The sequence below is a fragment of the Dipodomys merriami genome, unplaced genomic scaffold (genome assembly GCF_024711535.1).
Source record: "Dipodomys merriami isolate MVZ:Mamm:240054 unplaced genomic scaffold, mDipMer1.0.p SCAF_14, whole genome shotgun sequence".
In the NCBI taxonomy this organism is placed as follows: domain Eukaryota; kingdom Metazoa; phylum Chordata; class Mammalia; order Rodentia; family Heteromyidae; genus Dipodomys; species Dipodomys merriami.
Window position 1 is genome coordinate 23,615,521 of NW_027202715.1, and position 18,752 is coordinate 23,634,272.

An 18,752-nucleotide genomic window follows, 5' to 3' on the forward strand; every position below is an offset into this window, starting at 1 on the left:
GAAAAGTCCCTGTGAAATTCTTACCTCCAATTAACTACTCAAAAACTAGAAGTGTCACTGTGGTTCAAAGTGGTAGAGTGCTAGCCTTGAGCAAAAGAGCTCAGGGACAGTGTCCAGGCCCTGAGTTCAAGGCTCATGACAAAAAACAAGAAACAAACAAACAAACAACAACAAAATACTTAAAAATGAGTACCTTAATTATTTTTTAAAAATAAAAGCATCATTTTATTTTGGATTTTCTGAGTAATAAGTTAAAAAATTCAAAAGATCATAAAAATTCCATCATTCAGTTACAGTATCAATTAACATTTCAGGAATAGTGTTATAAACTTTCCTCTGTTTATATACATTTAAAAATAACCTTACATACATTCTTCCATTTTATCATCTACCTTTCTTCCAATATAAGTAAAATAACACACATTCTGGTTATTGGTTTTTTGTTTTTGGTCCAGTCGTGGGGCCTGAACTCTGGGCCTTGGCACTGTCCCTCAGCTCTTCAGCTCACGGCTACCACTTGAGCCATAGCACCACTTCGGGCTTTTTCTTTTTCTGCTTATGTGGTGCTGAGGAATCGAACCCAGGGCCTCATGCATGCAAGGCAAGCGCTCTACCACTGAGCTACCTTCCCAGCCCCTGGTTATTGTTTTTAAGAGGGAGAAGAGCATTTTGACATGGGGTCTGGCTATGTAGCCTAGGCTGGCAAGGAACTACCTCTGTAGCCTCAATTAGCCTCAAAATTTCAATCCCCCTGACTCAGCTTCCAAAACACTGAGATTATAGGTGCGTGCCACCATACCCAATGATACTGTTTTATTACTGCTTTCTCTACAATCTCGATTTGTTTTCATGTCAGTAAATAGATTATCTTTTTGCTGAATAATTTTACTTAGGCCTTTGATTTGTTCCAATATTCATTATAAAAAGTAAGAACATTCTTTTACATATATTTTTGAACGCTTGTATGACTATTTCCTCAAGACATATTCCTAGAAGTTTCTTGCTGAGTTAAAGGAAATAAATGATTACTGCCAGATTGTTATCCAAAAGGATCATCCCATTTTAAACTCAAAGTGCAAGAGAGCATTTGTGGGTCTCAACATGCTTCCTATGGTGGTTTAAAAATATCTTCATAAATTCTCTGACTCTCTTCTTCCTTTCTTTTAAATCTCATAGGCCTTTGTACTGCTGCAATAAATCACTACCAAAAATGTTACTGCAAAGTCATACAGTGGGGCGGCTTGCCAGTGTCTCCTGGGACACTGGCTCTGGAGCCTTCAGCTGCCAGGTAAATGTCTAGCTATGCTCAGAGACCAAGAGACCACACAGAGTTATGTCTGTGAGGCCCCAGCCATTCAACCCACCTGCTGTTGAACTCTGTCCAGCTCAGACATGTGTGAGCTCTTCTTAGATTATGTATGACTTCAGCACCAGCTGCTGCTTGACCACAGCTGCAGGAGATGCTGAACAAGAAGTGCTTTGCTGAGTCCATTCACAGGACCCCTCCCCATAAGGGAGCGAAATAAGTGATTGTGATTGTCTGAAGCAACTGCTGTGGGTGTTTCGTTACACAGCAATAGATAACTGGAATAGTCACCAATACATTATTGCATTATTGTTATTTTTATTCACTATTTCACTTTGAAGCTGAAAATCTTTTCTCATGCATTTATTGGTCGGTTGGACTCTTACATTTTGGCTTCATGTAGAAATCTCTCAATTTTTTTTTCTGTTATGTTTTCTGAGTTGGATTTTGGGCTTACAAAGAATGATGAATCTTAAGATCATAAAAATACATACACTTTTTTTTTTTTGGGGGGGGGTAAGGTGTGCTGATTCTGAAGCTGAACTCAGAACACAAGGGCGTTCTTTTCAATCACAACTGGAGCTCTACCACTTCAGCCACACCTCCAGTTCTTGGCTTTTTGAGTTTATTGGGGATACAAGTTTCTTGGATTTGTCTATCTGGGCTGCCTTCAAATAGATTCTCAGATTTCAGTAGTTTGAGTAGCTAGGATTATAGGTATAAGCCACTGGTGGCTGGCTGGAATTTCTTGCTATGACTTACTTTCTTACATTTACATCATAGTTTTTTAAGAATTTACTTTGAGCTGGGTTCTGGTGGCTCATGCCAGTAACCCTAGCTATTTAGGTATGGCCTGAGTGGCAGAGTACCAGCAAGCTTCTCGTTTTATTTTGAAGCCAGGGTTTGGAGTCTCATGCCTGTATTCCTACTTCCTTGGAAGGCTGAGAACAAAGGATTACAGTTTGAGGCTGCTCTCAATTCATAACTAGGCACATTGGCACATACCTGTGAGAAGTTGAGGTTAGGAGGATCATTGTTCCAGACCAGTATAGGCAAAAAGTCTTCAGAACTCCAGCTCAATGAAAAATAAGTCAGGCATAGAAGTGCACACTTGTCATTTCAGCTATGATGGGAAGGCTGAAGTATGCTCTGAGAACAGTTTCAGACCACTGTCTTCCTACCTATGCTCTGCAAAGGTGGGATTACATGTACAATCACCACTCCTGGCTTATTTGTTGAGATGGCAGGTTCTTCCTAACTTCCTGTACTGGCTAGTCTCAACCTACAATCCCTTTGATCATGGCATGAGCCGTGAAAGGAAATATTAAATCGATCTCTGTCTTATGCACTTAACAGTTAAGTAGTGAATATCCAGATCTTACTTCTTAGCCTTCTTAAAACTTTTCTCTATGAGAAGATAAAGAAACCATGTCTTATTTACTTGTATGCTTCTCAGGTTATAACATTTAATTAAAGTTACACAACAGGGGCTGGGAATGTAGCTTAGTGGTAGAATGCTTGCTAGCATGCGTGAAGCACTGGGTTCCATACCACATAAACAGAAAAAACCAGAAGTGGTGCTATGGCTCAAGCGGTAGAATGCTAGCATTGAGCACAGAGAGGCTCAGGGACAGAGCCCAGGCCCTGAGTTCCAGCCCCAGGACTGGCAAAAAAAAAAAAAAAAAAAGTTACTGGTCACAGCAACTATGAGTGCTCATAATTTATAACTCTTGAACTAGAATATGCAATTTCAACATGCTTTCCACTAGATTTATCCTATTTGCAATTTGAGTTATCTTTAAGCATCTGCTTGAATGTTCACCAATATCCTTACTTGTTCACAGGACTCGCAGTAAAGATGGCTCAACTGGAAACCTCCTTAGACATCAGCACACAGTTTGAGCAGACCATACTGGACACAGTTTGGAACCAGTGCTGCTGGTGAGGAACTTACCACATCTTAAGCTTCTAAAAATTCATGGCAGCACAAGAGGATACCACTACTTTCTCAGAGTGAGAATGTCCTTGGTCAGCAAAAGGCAAAATTTGGAGAATAAAAGGCTATAGAAAAATAGAAAACTCAACAATATAAGCTTACAACAAAACCAGTTACCACATATTATTATCTTGAGGGTCAAGCCCAATTATGAAAGTACTGTATAAAAACAAATAAGCACACCTGCTGATTCGCTGGGGACAGCTTTGCTTTTCTTTTTAGCTTCTGGTAAAGGCTGATATGGTCTTTGTCCCACAGGCTCATCACCCTGGATAGCTGTCAAGTCATGCATACTGAAACTGCGCAAACGCTCTGTTATTGCTCCTTGGCTCTAGTTAATAGAGAAGTGGCATATCCAAGAAAAAATACAAGATGTAATGTGCTTGTACTCAACATTTCAATGTTAAAACATTTCACTATAAAATAAATTAATAGTTATATTAATAATATCCCTAAACATTTTATTATACAATTTCTAGAAAAGTTGAAAGACTTGTACACTGAACATCATACATGTTAATAACTGGCTATTTTTGCTTTATTGTCTATCTATATTCTAGCTGTCCATTAATCCATTTTGTACTTTAACGAATTTCAAAGTAAGACCCTAGTACATCTCACCCCAAACATTAAGCATTATATACAACTTAAAATGTCTGATAGATTACTCTTGGAAAAAAACAGCATCCATATTTGAGTCTTGATTCAACATTCTGTGTTAATGATACTAAAATTAGCACTTTGGGGAATCAAAGTTTATGATCTAAAGGATCCTTCCTTCCTTCCTTCTTTTTTGTGCTAGTCCTGTGTGCTGTTCTTGAGCTTTTGGGCTCAAGGTTAACACTCTACCATTTGAGTTTGTTTGTTTGTTTGTTTCTGGTAGTTAACTGGAGATAAGAATCTCACAGACTTTCCAGCCTTGACTGGCTTTCAACCGTGATCCTCAGATCTCAGCCTCCTGATTAGCTAGGTGTGAGCCGTGAGCAGCTGGCTAGAGGAACTTTGCAATGCAAAGGCACTGTTTTAATGCTAAGTGAAGCCAATAGTACTAGCTCTACTTAGAACAAACTAGAAAAATTAAAAGCCAAAAGATTTTGGATATGAAATGATATTCAGTTTGTGAATTATCTGGTAAACTGTATTTATTACTATACAATGTGACTTTAAGTTATTTTGTCTTAACTATATGGTAGACCCTGGGCACAGATGGATCTTTAGGTTCAGTGATTTTCATCACTGCTCATGTTTGATAGAGACATTTTTTGAACTTCTCAGATGTACCTATACTCCTCCCAAGACTACAAAGCTTTGTATAAATTTTTTCCTAAATTTACTCACCTTAAATTTGCATAGCTTATCTGACTCATTTCTTATTTATAGCTAGATTAAAAATATTCTTCTGAAGGCTCTTTACACTTATTATTTCTTTTTTCACACATATGAATTTATGCTTGCCTCTAGTTTTAACGTTACCATAGAAACTCATCCATGATAATTCATGTCTAAATTTCCAAGTCAAAGGTGTACAAACATTTAGACATTGCTGCTAACTTGTATTTTACCCTTGAAGGAAAAGGACTTGATTCACAGCCTTGATTCAGTACCTTGATTTGGTACCATGCTATGTCAAAACCAAATGTTGTTTTTATACCCCACTTGTGCTTTCCATTTCTGCCTTATTTTTTGAATTGTGATAAGAATGATTAAAGTGCCTATTTCTCCATAAAAATAATTGGATTTCACACATTTAAAAATATTCTTGGCATGGGTTAGTTCATTTTATTTGCTTCCTCTTTACTATCTATCATTTACTTATTAAACAGATGGCTGACGGGACATTTCAAAGACACATTACAAAGAAGTGACCAGTGTCCATCTGAACAGATGCCTTGTTTTCTCAGAACTGCCATTTTCTTCATCTTGCTTTGAATTTCTGTCAGCAATTGTTGTTGTTTATTACCTGCTGTCCCGACTCCCAAAACAAATGGCATGCATACCCATCTCAACCAGAGGTCTGTGTTATAGCACAAGGAAATGAGAAGTGGTAGAAACTTGAGAGGGTGGAGCCTAGCAGAAGGAAGTTAGGTCATTGGGGGTGTGCCTTTGAAGGGAATATCCAGACTTCAGGCCTTCCTCTTCCTGTCTTTGCTTCCTGATCCCATGAAATGAGCAGCTAGTGTTACCACTACATGCTGCCCTGCCACTAGTTCAAGCACTAAAACTTAGAGACACAATAAACCTTTGCCCTCTATAAGACAATTAAAGTCATTTTGGTATAGTAATGGGAAGCTGATTAACATGCTATGTATGATATGCTCTATTTGAACAGGTGTAATTTCTTTTTTTTTCTTTTGGGAGTTGGTCATGGGGCCTGAACTCTGGGCCTGGGCACTGTCCCTTAGCTCTTCAGCTCAAAACTAGCTAGCATTCTACCACTTGAGCCACAGTACCACTTCTGGCTTTTTCTGCTTATGTGGTGCTAAGGAATCAAACCCAGGGCCTCATTGCATGCAAGGCAAGCACTCTACCACTGAGCCACTTTCCCAGCCCCAAGCAGGTGTAATTTCTAAGGCAGGCTATGAGTCAAATGTCTTTGAATTAATCTACATTAGTAGTGTGTCATGTATGAACTTTAGTAATTTTATTTTTTATTTATTTTTTTTTGAACTTTAGTAATTTTAATAGGCATAATCAACACATATCTTAGGGCTTATCTCACAATGAACTCCCATGCTATTGTTTACTTCCACTGAGGAGTTCTGTATGTTTGCCTCCTGGGAAAGAAACTAGAGGAAACAGACAAATCTTATGTGTCTTCTAGTCTCCTACTTTATATGGTCTAGTTCTGATAGTGAGCATACATAAATGCATTTTTCCTCTGGTACTGGGGTTTGAACTCAGGGCCTTCCTACCTCTTTTGCTTTTGGGCTAGGGTTGAATTGTGACCATCTTGTCTCTTCCTTCTGAGTAGATGTAAATTACCACACAAGCTCCTACTCATAATATTTTCTATTACTCTTGTTGCTGAAGACTTTTCCATTTGACTGACATGTTTAATGTGAACATTGGAGTTTACACACAGAGGCTCAGTAGCCAACTACAGGCAGAGTGGATGGCACTGCTGTGGGTACCAGACACCATTTAGGATTAGAAAGGCCTAACTCCAGCATTTGAGATATCTACTTCTGTGTGCGTGCGTGTGTGTGTGTGTGTGTGTGTGTGTGTGTGTGTGTGTGTGTGTGTGTGCGCACACACGCGCATGCCAGTCCTGGGGCTTAAACCCAAAGCCACATGTTCTCTAACTCAGCTTTTCCTCAAACCTGGCACTCTACCACTTAAGCCACACCTCCACTTCTGTCTTTTTAGTGGTTAATTGGAGATAAGAGTCTCATGGACTTTCTTGCCCAGGCTGGCTTCAAACCATAATCCTCAGATCTCAGCCTCATTAGAAGGTAGAATTATAGGTACAAGCCAAAGGTACCTGGTTCATTCTTCTTCTTCTTCTTCTTCTTCTTCTTCTTTTTTTTTTTTTTTTTAATATTTTTGTTTATGTGGTACCAAGGAATTGAATCCACAGCCTCATGCATGCCCAGCAAGCACTCTACCACTAAGCCACATTGCCAGCCCTTCTTTATATTCAAATATCTGTCTTTTTCTAAATACTAACTGGTTAAATGGCACATTGAAACAATATTTTGTATTAAATGAAGAGAATTTATTGTGCTTATTAGCACCTTTATATAAAGCTGTCAACCTATTATCTTCATATACATTGTTTTACATAACTCTCACTATCTCATTCAATAATGCATAGCTATTAAAATTGTTAATCATTGGCATGTTACATTATAACTGCAGATAAGGTTAATTCTCAGTGTTTAGAGAAAGATCTTTTTCCTCTTGACATTTGACAATTAATCTGATGAAATCCAGAAAAGCACTGACTGCATTTCCATTAGGGGAATAATACATTTTATTATTACTATTATTATCATTTTGGTGTTGATTGTGGGCTTGAACCTTGGCCTGGGCACTGTTCCCAAGCTTTTGTGCTCAAGGCTAGCTCTCTACCATTTGAGCCACAGCTCCACTTCTGGATTTTTGGTGGTTAATTGGAGATAAGAGTCTCACAGACTTTTCTGTCCAGGCAAGCTCTGAACTGTGATTTTCAGATCTCAGCCTCCTGAGTAGTTAGTATTACAGGTGTAAGACACCTCTGCCCAGCTCACATTGGAATATTATTAAGACAGATGCAATATATGCATCAATATAGAAATTTTTTCCCTGTGTGTGTGTGTGGTGTGTGTGTGTGTGTGTGTGTGTGTGTGTGTGTGTGTGTGTGTGTGTGTGTGTGTGTGTGTGTGTGTGTGTGTGTGTGTGTGTGTGTGTGTGTGTGTGTGTATGTGTGTATCCTGGGGTTTGAACTCAGGGCCTTGGGCATTATTCTGAGTTCTTACAGACATGAGCCACTGGCGTCCAGTGAAAACAAGCTTTAAAAAGGAAATAAGAATTATTTATAATCACTCCCTAAACTATAAGATATGCTTATGTATATCTCCTTTGGGTTGGACAGTTGTTTTGTGGTGGGAGTTGTCCTTTGCTTTTAGACTATCAAGTCGCCTCTGTGCCTCTACTCAATAGATATCAGTGACAACCCAAAATGTCCCTTGGTAATGGAGGTAGTGGGGCACAAAAGTCACTCAAGTTGAGAAACACTGTGCCAGAGGTAGTAAAATTGGTATTTAGATCAATGTGGATGATTTTCTGAAAATTTTATGGCTAATTAGTGACAAAATCAAAACTAAAAAACGTGTAGATTAATTCAATGCTCTACAATCCAATGTTCATTATACCAATCTGTTCTTCTTGATTGTAGGGAAAATAGTTCAGTTTTCTTTTCTGTTGTCTAGACGAATGCTATCTTTTTCGGAGGATGATATTTCCTAGTGGAATATTCTCAAATCCTTTCACAAACAGAAAGTCATTAAAACAGAGGGAAGATGTCAAGGATTCTTGATATAATGATAATCATTTAAAGTCAATTAGATTCAGCAGCTTTATGGGTGAAGCTCTAATTTCTGTTTTTTTTTTTTAAATCCAACGAATAATTCATTAAGGAAAGGCTCCTAGAGAAAATTCAGAAATATTTTCACCTTTCACAGGTAGTAATGCTGCTCATCTATATAAGTCATCTAAATTTCTCTGTGAAAAGCCATGGATGCAGAACATTCTCAGCAAAATCCTTGAAGGTCCTTCACATATTTGTGCTTTGCTCAGCCAAAATAAACTTGTACACCGACTTTGCGAACAGATGCCTGGTAATGAGGTCATGGAACCGAGCAATATTTTCAGAAAATTGCTTTACGGTGTAATAAATGTTCTGATTACATTCCTGTTTTCATCTTTAACATGCTCAGGTGGTTCAACCTGGGAAATCTAGTCAGAGGTAGTATTGTTCTCTAAAGGTCATACAAAGAGTTCAAGATTTTTTTTAGACTGACAGATATTCTTACATATGGTAAGAATTTTAAGTAAGTCTTATTATTGACTTTCTTGCAGTTTTTCCTTAAAACTGACCTACTTCCTGTTTGAGTTTCAACTCATGAAGTGTCTATTTCAGTGATACTTCTATGACAATACCTGTTTTTGACATCTCCAGAGATGAAACTAATTTTGGCTTTTTAAAAATAAGTGCTATATAACTTGAGAGGCAAATGGTGTCAATGTTATGCAGTGCTGAGCATAGTTAATGAGCATTTCTAATGAATAAAATAGATTCCAAGGCGGAATAGCCAATGTTCCTGTGCTGATCATGAGAATGGAAAAGTTGCCTCATATCTAGAGAATTTGTTGAAAGAGTCACAACATTACAAGTGGGGAGAGCTCTAAAAGAAATTTCAATTATGGGGTATGTGTTTCTACTTGCTTTTTAATAGTAACTGATGGCTTTAATGTTTTTCCACTCTGGCCTATGGGACCAGTGAAGTGATTTTAAGACATAAATAATATATAAATCAATGAATCACAAAGGACAACATGGTAGAAATAGATATAGGGTTACTTTCATAGTAATTTTACAGAAACTTATTTCTGTGAGGTGATGTTTCATGTAATAATGGAGGGCAACCAAAGACAGCTTAACATTTCCAGCTAGTGAATACAGACATTAGTAACAGCTAGACAGTGTCGGCGAGCAGGCAGCCATCTATCCTCTTCATGGCTGCCTTCCCAGCACTTTCACTAGAGGACAAATTTAAAACATTCTAATTGGGGAGAAAATAAACACATTTACTTGATTTGTAAAATCAAATTACATATGTATGTATGAATGTATATATATGGTTTGTTTGTTTGTTTGTTTTGTGCCAATCCTGGGGCTTGAACTTAGGGCTTGGGCTCTGTTCCTGAGCTTTTTTTTTTTTTTTTTGCTCAAGGCTGGCACTTTACCAATTGAGCCACAGCTCTACTTCTGGCTTTTTTCTTTTGGTAGTTGGAGAAAAAAAGTCTTCGAGACTTTCCTGCCTGGGCTGGCTTTGAACCACAATCTTCAGATCTCAGCCTAGCTAGGATTGCAGGTATGAGCTATGGGCATCCAGCTCTGGCTAGTTTTGAACCACAATCCCCAGATCTCAGTAGCTAATATTACTGGCATGAGTCACTGGCACCTGGCAACAATAAATTTTATAACATGAAAAACTGTAAGTGAGTCTCTAGACTCACTCCACTGCAAATGGAGCCAGTTTAACCCATTTTCCTTTTCTGTCAGACAAGGATTTTAGTTCCCTTCCACTTCCTTTTCTCTCATGCTCCAATATAGCAAAATCACAGTTGTTAAATCTTTAGTTTGCATTCTAATTATTACAATGCAAATGCTGTTCACTGCTGGGCTGGGTCAGGCTCCATTATTTCCTTTTTTAATAAAACTTTTCCCCCCCAGAGTTAATAGTCAAGCCCTTTAAAAAATTTTTCACTTGTTTAGTTATCTACTCTGTTTTACATAGCATCCAATATATTTATTCATGGTGATTGGGGCAAATATGCACCTGTTATAGGTACTAGCTGTCTGTGTTATGAGTCCTCTGATTGGTCACATCCTGTGCTTTTACTGGGTTAATTATCACTGTGTAGCATTAATCATATTATATTCTCTTAGCTCCACATTTTGTCCCGGAGCAATTTGCGCTCTGGACTTGCTGCACAGCACCCTTTAGGGGACCCTTTAGGGGAGCCGATCACCTTCCTTCTGTGTTGGCTAATCTGTTTTCCCAATCCTGGGCTTACCTTTTTTTTGTGGCTTATTTTCTAGCTTTTGCAGAATGGATTTGCCTGACAAAGGATATACCTTAAGCAAATTTGATATTGTGTAGGATTAAAATTATATATCCCCAAATCAGACCTTACCATTACAGAAACCAAACAAGAATATCATGATGGCATGATGGATGGCACTATGTTGTCTTCAAGCTTCCCTGGTCACTATCTAGAATTTAATTACCATCCTGATTCTAGATTCTTTGGATATCATATGCTTTTGGTTATCCTTAAGAATTTGCTTCTTATCTTTGGTGTTCTGGATACCTAATGACATTGCTTACAGTTAGTCATTCTCTTCATTCACTGTACTGAGTACTTTGTGGACCTTGTACTGAAGATTCATGTCCTTCCATTCTATAATATTACCTACATAATTTCTTTTTATTTGAATGATTGTACATGTCTTTCCTTTTAGCAATCCTGGTTGTTGAGTGTTGGATCTCCTGAATGATCTATTTTAGCCACACAGAAATCAGGAATGCATTTCCATTAAGCAAGAAATAACATGCAATTGGACTTCTAAAATGAAAATAATTCTGTAACTTGAAAATGTTGCTGTTTCAGTGCTCATTTACTAGTCTATCTTAATAAAAGAAAACCTTTTGAAAGCAAGCTAACAGGAAAATTATAGTATATTCCATTATATTACTATGTTCTAAGTAATCGTTACTAATATGATTATCATGCATATATAGTATAGAGCACTGTGTGGTTCATACACTTCCATTTAGTCCTCACTATACCTTGCCAGGTATGAAATTTGAATTTTTCATCCTATGGATTATATTAACTTTGATCATTGAGCCATGGTCTCTCCAAAAAAGCAGAATACTACTCACTGTCCTTAAGAGTAAACTCAAACTTTTTACTTGAAGTTAAATAGTATGCATAATATCAAAGTTTAATGGATTCCTACTATACAGAGACAAGTACCATGTTATTATATATACTTTCACAGATAAGCATATTACCCTACTTTATACATGAACTAACTAAGGAACTCAGAAGGTAAACTGTCTACAGTTACTTAAACAGTCACAGTCAGCCCTTTCTGGATATGAAGCCTGTTTTCTTTCCATATCCCACATACTAAAAGCAGTTATGCTATGGTATGCTATGGTATTTAAAATAAACCACACCAATTACTACATGCAAAGAAATCCAAAAGCCATAATGCAAATTTTCACAGAAGACATTCATTTGATAGCTTGGCTTGCAAACACAGCAAATGACATTAGTAATTTACTCGCTAAAATTCCAAGTTTTAAGAATTTTTTCATGCCTTATTTTGAATAATTAGTTACCTCAAATTGATTGAAGTAGAGATGCAGAAGTAAGCCAGAAATCCTACCAAGATATTGCATAGAGAGAGAGAGAGAGAGAGAAAGAGAGAGAGAGAGAGAGAGAGAGAGAGAGAGAGAGACCAAAGACAGAGAAAGAAGAATGGTCATCTTTACTTAAGGTGATTTAGTCAGTCTCAAAATTAAAAATTTGGAAATTTGGCACAAAATGACATTTTCAGATATGTCATGTTGATTAACTACCTCGTATATTTTAATCAATTAAGAGTTTTAAAATATAACTATAGAAAACAAAGTGTTAAAGTATCTTTAAAGTTCTCTATTTGTTCTTTATAGGATTACACGAAACATAAACCAAACTTCTGCCACAGCTTCAGAAAATAAAAGCCACCTTTTTTTTTTTTTTTGTCCATCATGGGGCTTGAACTCTGGGCCTGAGCACTGTCCCTCAGCTCTTCAGCTCAAGGTGAACGCGCTAGACCACTTGAGCTACCGCTCCACTTCCCGTTTTCTGGTGGTTTATTGGAGATGAGAGTTTCATGGACTTTCCTGCCTGGGCTGGCTTTGAATCACAATCCTCAGATCTCAGCCTCCTGAGAAGCTAGGATTACAGGTCCGGCTTAAAAAGCCACCTTTCCTTATCTGTTGACAATGTGACTTTGGAAAAACAAAGGCAGATGAAGAATTTACCTTCACTGCAGCAGTGACAGCAGCAGTAGCTGCCAAGTTTAAACCTTGTCGTCCGAAGTTCACCATGGTCTCATAGCCTCGCTCCTTTGCCTGCACGATATAATCATCAATTTCCTGGGAAAGCAAAAGCAAATGATGGTAGATGTCAATTTTATTTAGAAGTAGTGTTATGAAGTGCCCCCCCCCCCGCCCAATAATAGGGCTTTCTCTTCACAGTAATTTTACTAACATTGCAGCATTAAAAAGACATGCTGACATGCATTTCTCAGAGTGATGTATAGAAATAGCTTATAAATATGTATATTCTATGTATGTGTTATATATTCATGTGTATGTATGTATGTATGTATGTATGTATGTATGTATGTATGTATGTGTATACACACACACACACACACACACACACACACACACACACACACACACAGATACACACACTTTTTTTTTGTTTTTTGGCCAGTCCTGGAGTTTGAACCCTGGGCCTGGGCACTGTCCCTGAGCTTTTGCTCAAGGTTAGCACTCTACCACTTAAGCCACAGCACCACTTCTGCTTTCTGTTTATATGGGACTGAGGAATTGAACCCAGGTCTCCATGCATGCTAGGCAAGCACTCTACTACTAAGACATATTCCCAGCCTGGAAATAACATATACTTACCCTTTCCTTTGAAGAAAGAAGTGGATGAAGGAATTTTCTATATATTAAACTTGCTCCTTTGGTATAGGGAGAGAGCAGCCATATGACAAAGGCGATCTTCAGCTCATAGTACAAGGGAAACCTAGCAAGAAAAAAAATTAGGAGAAAATCTGCTAGCGAAAAATGAAATCACAATGTGGAAATCATAAACATTTTAGAAAGTTTAGTCACTATGTTACGTTTGCACATGGAAAAGTTAGTGATCAGAGAAACAACCAAAATGGAATTGACAAATTCATTAAAACAAAACAAAACTATAGTTGAGTAAATTATACAGTAAATTGATCCCTGCAGAGATTCACACCTTCCTTTACGAGATTCCTCTGATGCAAGAAGCACAGGAAAGCTGCCAAACTGACCATGGCAGTTCAGGGAGGGCATTAACAGCATTTAGCTCTGGTAGTAAGGTACACCCACCCTGTCTACAGAGCCAAACTTCTATAGAAGTACATGAGAATACCTCCAAACATCAGCATATAACCAATGTGTACCACTCAAATATGTATATCTCCTTTGGCTGGGAAAATTCTACTTTCTTTTTCTTTCTTTTTTTTTTTTTTTGCCAGTCCTGGGGCTTGAACTGGGCCTGGGCACTGTCTGGGAGCTTCTTTTGCTCTAAGCTAGCACTTTTGCACTTGAGCCACAGTGCCCCTTCTGGCTTTTTTTTTTTGTTGTTGTTGTTTGTTTATGTGGTACTGAGGAATTGAACCCAAGGCTTCATGAGTGCCAGGCAAGCACTCTACCACTAAGGGAAACTTCCACTTTCACTTGGCTGTAATTACAAATTCTACTTGCAAGTGAAGGGGTGAAGGGAGCCGCTAGTACAGTAGAGTTGGAATTAGGGTTAAACAGCTATACCATTCTCCATGTGACTTTGCAGTGCTTTCCTGCAGGCCAAGGACATCGCCCAACCAGACAGGCTTAGCCACATGATTTGCTTTGCTAACAGAATGTGAATGTGACATATGTCACACACAAATGGAAGCTAGGAATGGCCTTTGACTCTCTCACCCCATTTCTTTCAACCTTTTGCTTTAAGCTTTTGCCTTCTGTCATGGGAACAGCTGCTCCCTCAGCTTAGGTCCTGAAAGGAGACTTAAAGCTGAGCCAAGTCCCACAAAGCTGTAGCTAACCATTTACCCACAGGCTGTTTGAGCAAGAAATAAATGTTTGTTGTTCTAAACTACTGTGCTTCAGGGCTATTTTGTTGTCATACTAAATGTTAATGAATATACTTTGAGTATATCAGCATCTTGTGGCCCACCAAGACACTAAGATACAGAATACTCTGAGCAAGGGTGGTAGTATGTCAGACAGGTAGCATGTGGTATAGGGGTGACTATGGGCACCATCAACAAAGCATCTCTGCTTTGTGGCCTTCTAGCATTTGTGTTCAACATTTCCCACACTTTCTAATAGTTTATACAGGCTACATTTGAAATCAGAAGAAATGAGAAGACATAAAGAAAAAGAACGTTAACACTTATGACACTTAGAATGATTTGGAGTGTTTTGCCAGTTAAAAACAAACAGAAAAAAATTATCTCAAATCTCTAGGTCAAAAACAAGTAAATGAATAGCTTTGTGATAGAGCAAAGAAAATGTATTTCAAATCAAAAAAGAAAGATGGGGGTTTGGAGTGTGTACACTTAATATGGAGGTGGCGCTAGGTTCAACCTCCCACACAAACATAGATGCAGACAGGGAGAAATTCATAAATAAGGGCAGGTTGTTAGAAATGTTAGGGAATGTGGCTTAGTAGTAGAGGGCTTTTCTACATGCATGAAGCCCTGGGTTGGATTCCTCAGTACCACCTAAACAGAAAAAGCCAGAGTGGTACTGTGGCTCAAGCGGTAGAGTGGTAGAGCCTTGAGCAAAAGAAGGTCAGGGACAGTGCCCAGGCTCTGAGTTTAAACCCCAGGACTGGCTCCCCCTCCCCCCTCCCCCCACAAAAAAAAAAAGAAAAAAAAAAAAGAAAAGATATGTTTAAGACTGATACCATTTTTTTCCCCTAGCAAATTCAATTTGACATAATGTGCTATAAGATTATGAGGGCTATGGGAAAGATAATTAATTAATTAATTATTAGGTAGTTATACTTGTATAAAGTGGTTAAAATTCCATAGGGAAAGATATTTTATTTATTTAGTCAGTCATAGGGCTTGTTGGGTGTTGTCACTGAGCATTTATGCTCAAGGTTAGTGCTTTACCACTTTGAGCCACAGCTCCACTTCCAGTTTTCAGGTGGTTAACTGGAGATAAGGGTCTCATGGACTTTCCTGCTAGGCCTAGCTTTGAACCACAATTCTTAGATCTCAGCCTCCTGAATAGCTTTGATTAGGTGTGGGCCATCAGTATCTACAGGAAAGATCAATACCTACAGGAAAGAACTACAAGGGTATGAAATGGACAAGCGACGGAATGAAAGGAGTAACTGACTCTCAAAGTAGGAACAAGGAATGGTAAGGTTCACGTTGGTGATTATGAACTCTGTGGGATGATTTTTTGGCAGCATTGAATAGCCCAGATAAAGATGCAAAGAAGAGCTATTATACAGTTAATGTAGGCTGAATTTATGATGCATGAAAGTTGAAAATACAAAGCTATTTTTTTTTGGAGGAGTTAGGGATTGGTACTGGGTCTTGAACTCAAGGCTTCACATTTGATTTTTTTTTTCTGCTTAAGGTAGGCACTTTACACCTTGAACTATGCCTCAGTTACAGCTTTTTCTGGCTAACCGGAAGAAGAGTCTCATAGATTTGTAGCCCAGGCTGGCTCTGAACTGAGATTACAGATCTCAACCTCCTGTGCAGCTATAGGATTATAGGAGTAGCTACCAGCACCCAGCAGCTTGAGTATTTTAAAAAGGGATTTCTCCAAGTTGTTGGCAGGATTTAGATAGAGGCAGTACAAAAATATGGCATGAGAAGATTCAAGTTGTTCTGTTAAGTACTGTTCCTCAGTAAAATGTTAAAGCCATGAGGAAATAAATCTGCTTTCGTGTCACCTCATGCTATTTGGAACAGAGGAGCCAAGAAGCTGGTGTTGAGTGGGTGCCCACGTGGATGATGACGTGCGGTCTAAAGGTTCATAGATGAGTTTTAAGGATGGAGAAGAAGTGCTAAAAGCAGATGCGATAGCTTCAGAAAGAGGAGTCATTTAGGAAGTGATCAAGGAAAACAGTCTGAAGTCATCAATGTAGAAAATGGATTATGATAACCAACTTTCTCTATTCCAAGATGCTGGGGGGAAGAGAGTAGGAGGTTTGAAGGGAGTGACATGTGGGGAGTGAGCTGCCTTCACTTGAGGGGAGCTACAGAAAAGTAATGGTCCCGTGGGAAAGCAGAGAAAGACACCCAGATGCTAGATAATTAAATAACTTAGTTAATAGCCAGATGAGGTTAAGAGCTAGGACACCTGATCATGAAATCTGTAGGCTGGCCCCTTCCAAACAGTAAAACTTACCAAGCGACTGTTTGATCAGCCACCGTTTCAATCACAGTGTAGAGCGCAAAAACAATCCAGTACATCATCCAGCGAACCTGGAAGTCATAATAATACTCATGGAACAATTGACTAAAATTATTGACAACTCTGAATACATCCATATAAATACATATGTGTTTGTAGACATACAGTATGTTGGGTCAAATGTGGGAAATGATGGTTTGGTTTTCATCGTGTTTTATATTTGAGTTCCTTATATCACTACATCAAGAGTCCTAACATATCTCTGAGGCCTGATATGACATGAATCTAAATCAAAGAATGGAAAAATAGGAACTATTTTTCTTAACTGGAACAAAGATGATCTTCTTCTTTTTTTTTCAAATGGGCTGGTAGTGGAGTGTGAACTCAGGGACCTGGCACCTACTCAGCTTTCTTGTTCACTGGCACTCTACCACTCTATTACTTGAGCCATGGCTCCAGTTGGGCTAGTTAGAGGTGGAGTCTCCCAGGCAGTGGGGACCTCCATCTCCACTCTGCAGAATGGCAGCTGTTCTGTTCTGGCTGAGCATGGGTGGGAAAGGGAGTGGATTTGAGAAAACTAGAGAAAGTTCAGCAAAGTTGTTTTTATGGATGAGAAAGGGAGCCACCCGAGGAAGGTCTGGAACAGACTCTGTGACCAGTGATGCCCTTGCCTGCTCTAGGTGTTAGAGCAAGGGCTGAAAAGAGAGGTCCAGGACACAGACACAGGAGAGGCATTGATATGACAATCTCCCTTCCTAAAAGAGGCATAGGGCAGAGTGTGCTGGGAAGTGGACCAGTCAGGTCCTCTTTGCAGGGGGGTGGGGCCATGTGTTGAGTTCTCACTGACAATGTGAGCTGAAGCTTGTGAGCAGTGAATGTGCCTCCTGCACATTGTCTCCTCTTCTTCCTGATAGCTTGGCTGGCAGGAAGCAGAAGAGCCTTGGAGGAAGCTATATTGAAGGAGGCCAGAGCCTGAGTTCTTCAATAATTGCAGGAGAGAGCTTCCTTGCTGAAATGAATTCCTTGCCTCAGGCGGGTCTGCTATGTGAGAGTCTTACAGTTTATATTCCTTTGGTCACTATATTCTTATTGCATATTACGATCAAAGTATTTTAGATCCCTCCCACCCCCAATGATCAAGGTCACACTGTACTTATCTGTGGGAACTGAGAGGGCGAGGCCTTTCTAGAATTGTAGCATGGCTCCAGAATTTGATAGGCCTTGATCACAGTGCTAGAAAGTCATCTGGGACACAGCTAAAGCCCTACTTGGTGACCTGTGAGAACTCCACGAGGATGGGGAACTGAAGAAGAGGGCTATTTTCAGAAACACTTACTGAGCTATCCTTCGGGGACTCTCAGAGGTATGTGGGAAGCAGGAGGAGGGTAGGAGGAATGATGTTCTCATGCAGCGGACTGGGACAGAGCCAGGGGAACACTGCTGTAGATTATTATTGTGATCCCTTGGGAAGTATGGCTCCTGACTTTGTGAATTTGTTAGCTATGATCTGTACTGGCAATATCTGTGACTCCAGCAGCGATCCCCTCCTAATTTCAACAAGTCAAGGAATCAGACAAATAAGCTTGTCAGGGCCATGCATAAAATTTGAAGTAAATATATTCTGAATGAGAGTCCAATGATATCACCAAAGTTCAACAGTAAATATGTCGAGAGGGAAGAGTGTATGACAATGTTGCTCCTTGAGCTAGTCTGCTTACTTGGCTTGCTTTTCTTCCCCAAAAATTTGCCTAATGCCTACAAGACCTGGCACCAAGAAGAGGTTCAAAAATATTTATTAAAAGAACTAAGGAACTAGGCCAGTGCCAGTGGCTCACACCTGTAACCTAGCTACTCAGGAGGCTAAGATCTGAGGATCATGGTTCAAAGCCAGCCCTGGCATGAAAGTCTGTGAGACTCTTATTTCTAATTAATCACCAGAAAACCAGAAGTGGCGCTGTGGCTCAAGTGGTAGAGTGCT

The 18,752-nt window shown here is 39.1% G+C and overlaps 1 protein-coding gene across 1 annotated transcript in view; it reads right to left on the minus strand.

The window, feature by feature from the left end:
• Positions 1-18,752, minus strand: part of Reep3 (receptor accessory protein 3) — a 74,855-nt gene that overhangs the window by 12,359 nt on the left and 43,744 nt on the right. The window contains exons 3-6 of the mRNA XM_070021015.1: positions 16,769-16,845; positions 13,265-13,385; positions 12,608-12,721; positions 3,486-3,633 (exon numbers count right to left, since the gene is read on the minus strand). Coding sequence (XP_069877116.1) covers positions 3,486-3,633; positions 12,608-12,721; positions 13,265-13,385; positions 16,769-16,845 — 460 coding nt within the window. The remainder of the gene's footprint in view (positions 1-3,485; positions 3,634-12,607; positions 12,722-13,264; positions 13,386-16,768; positions 16,846-18,752) is intronic.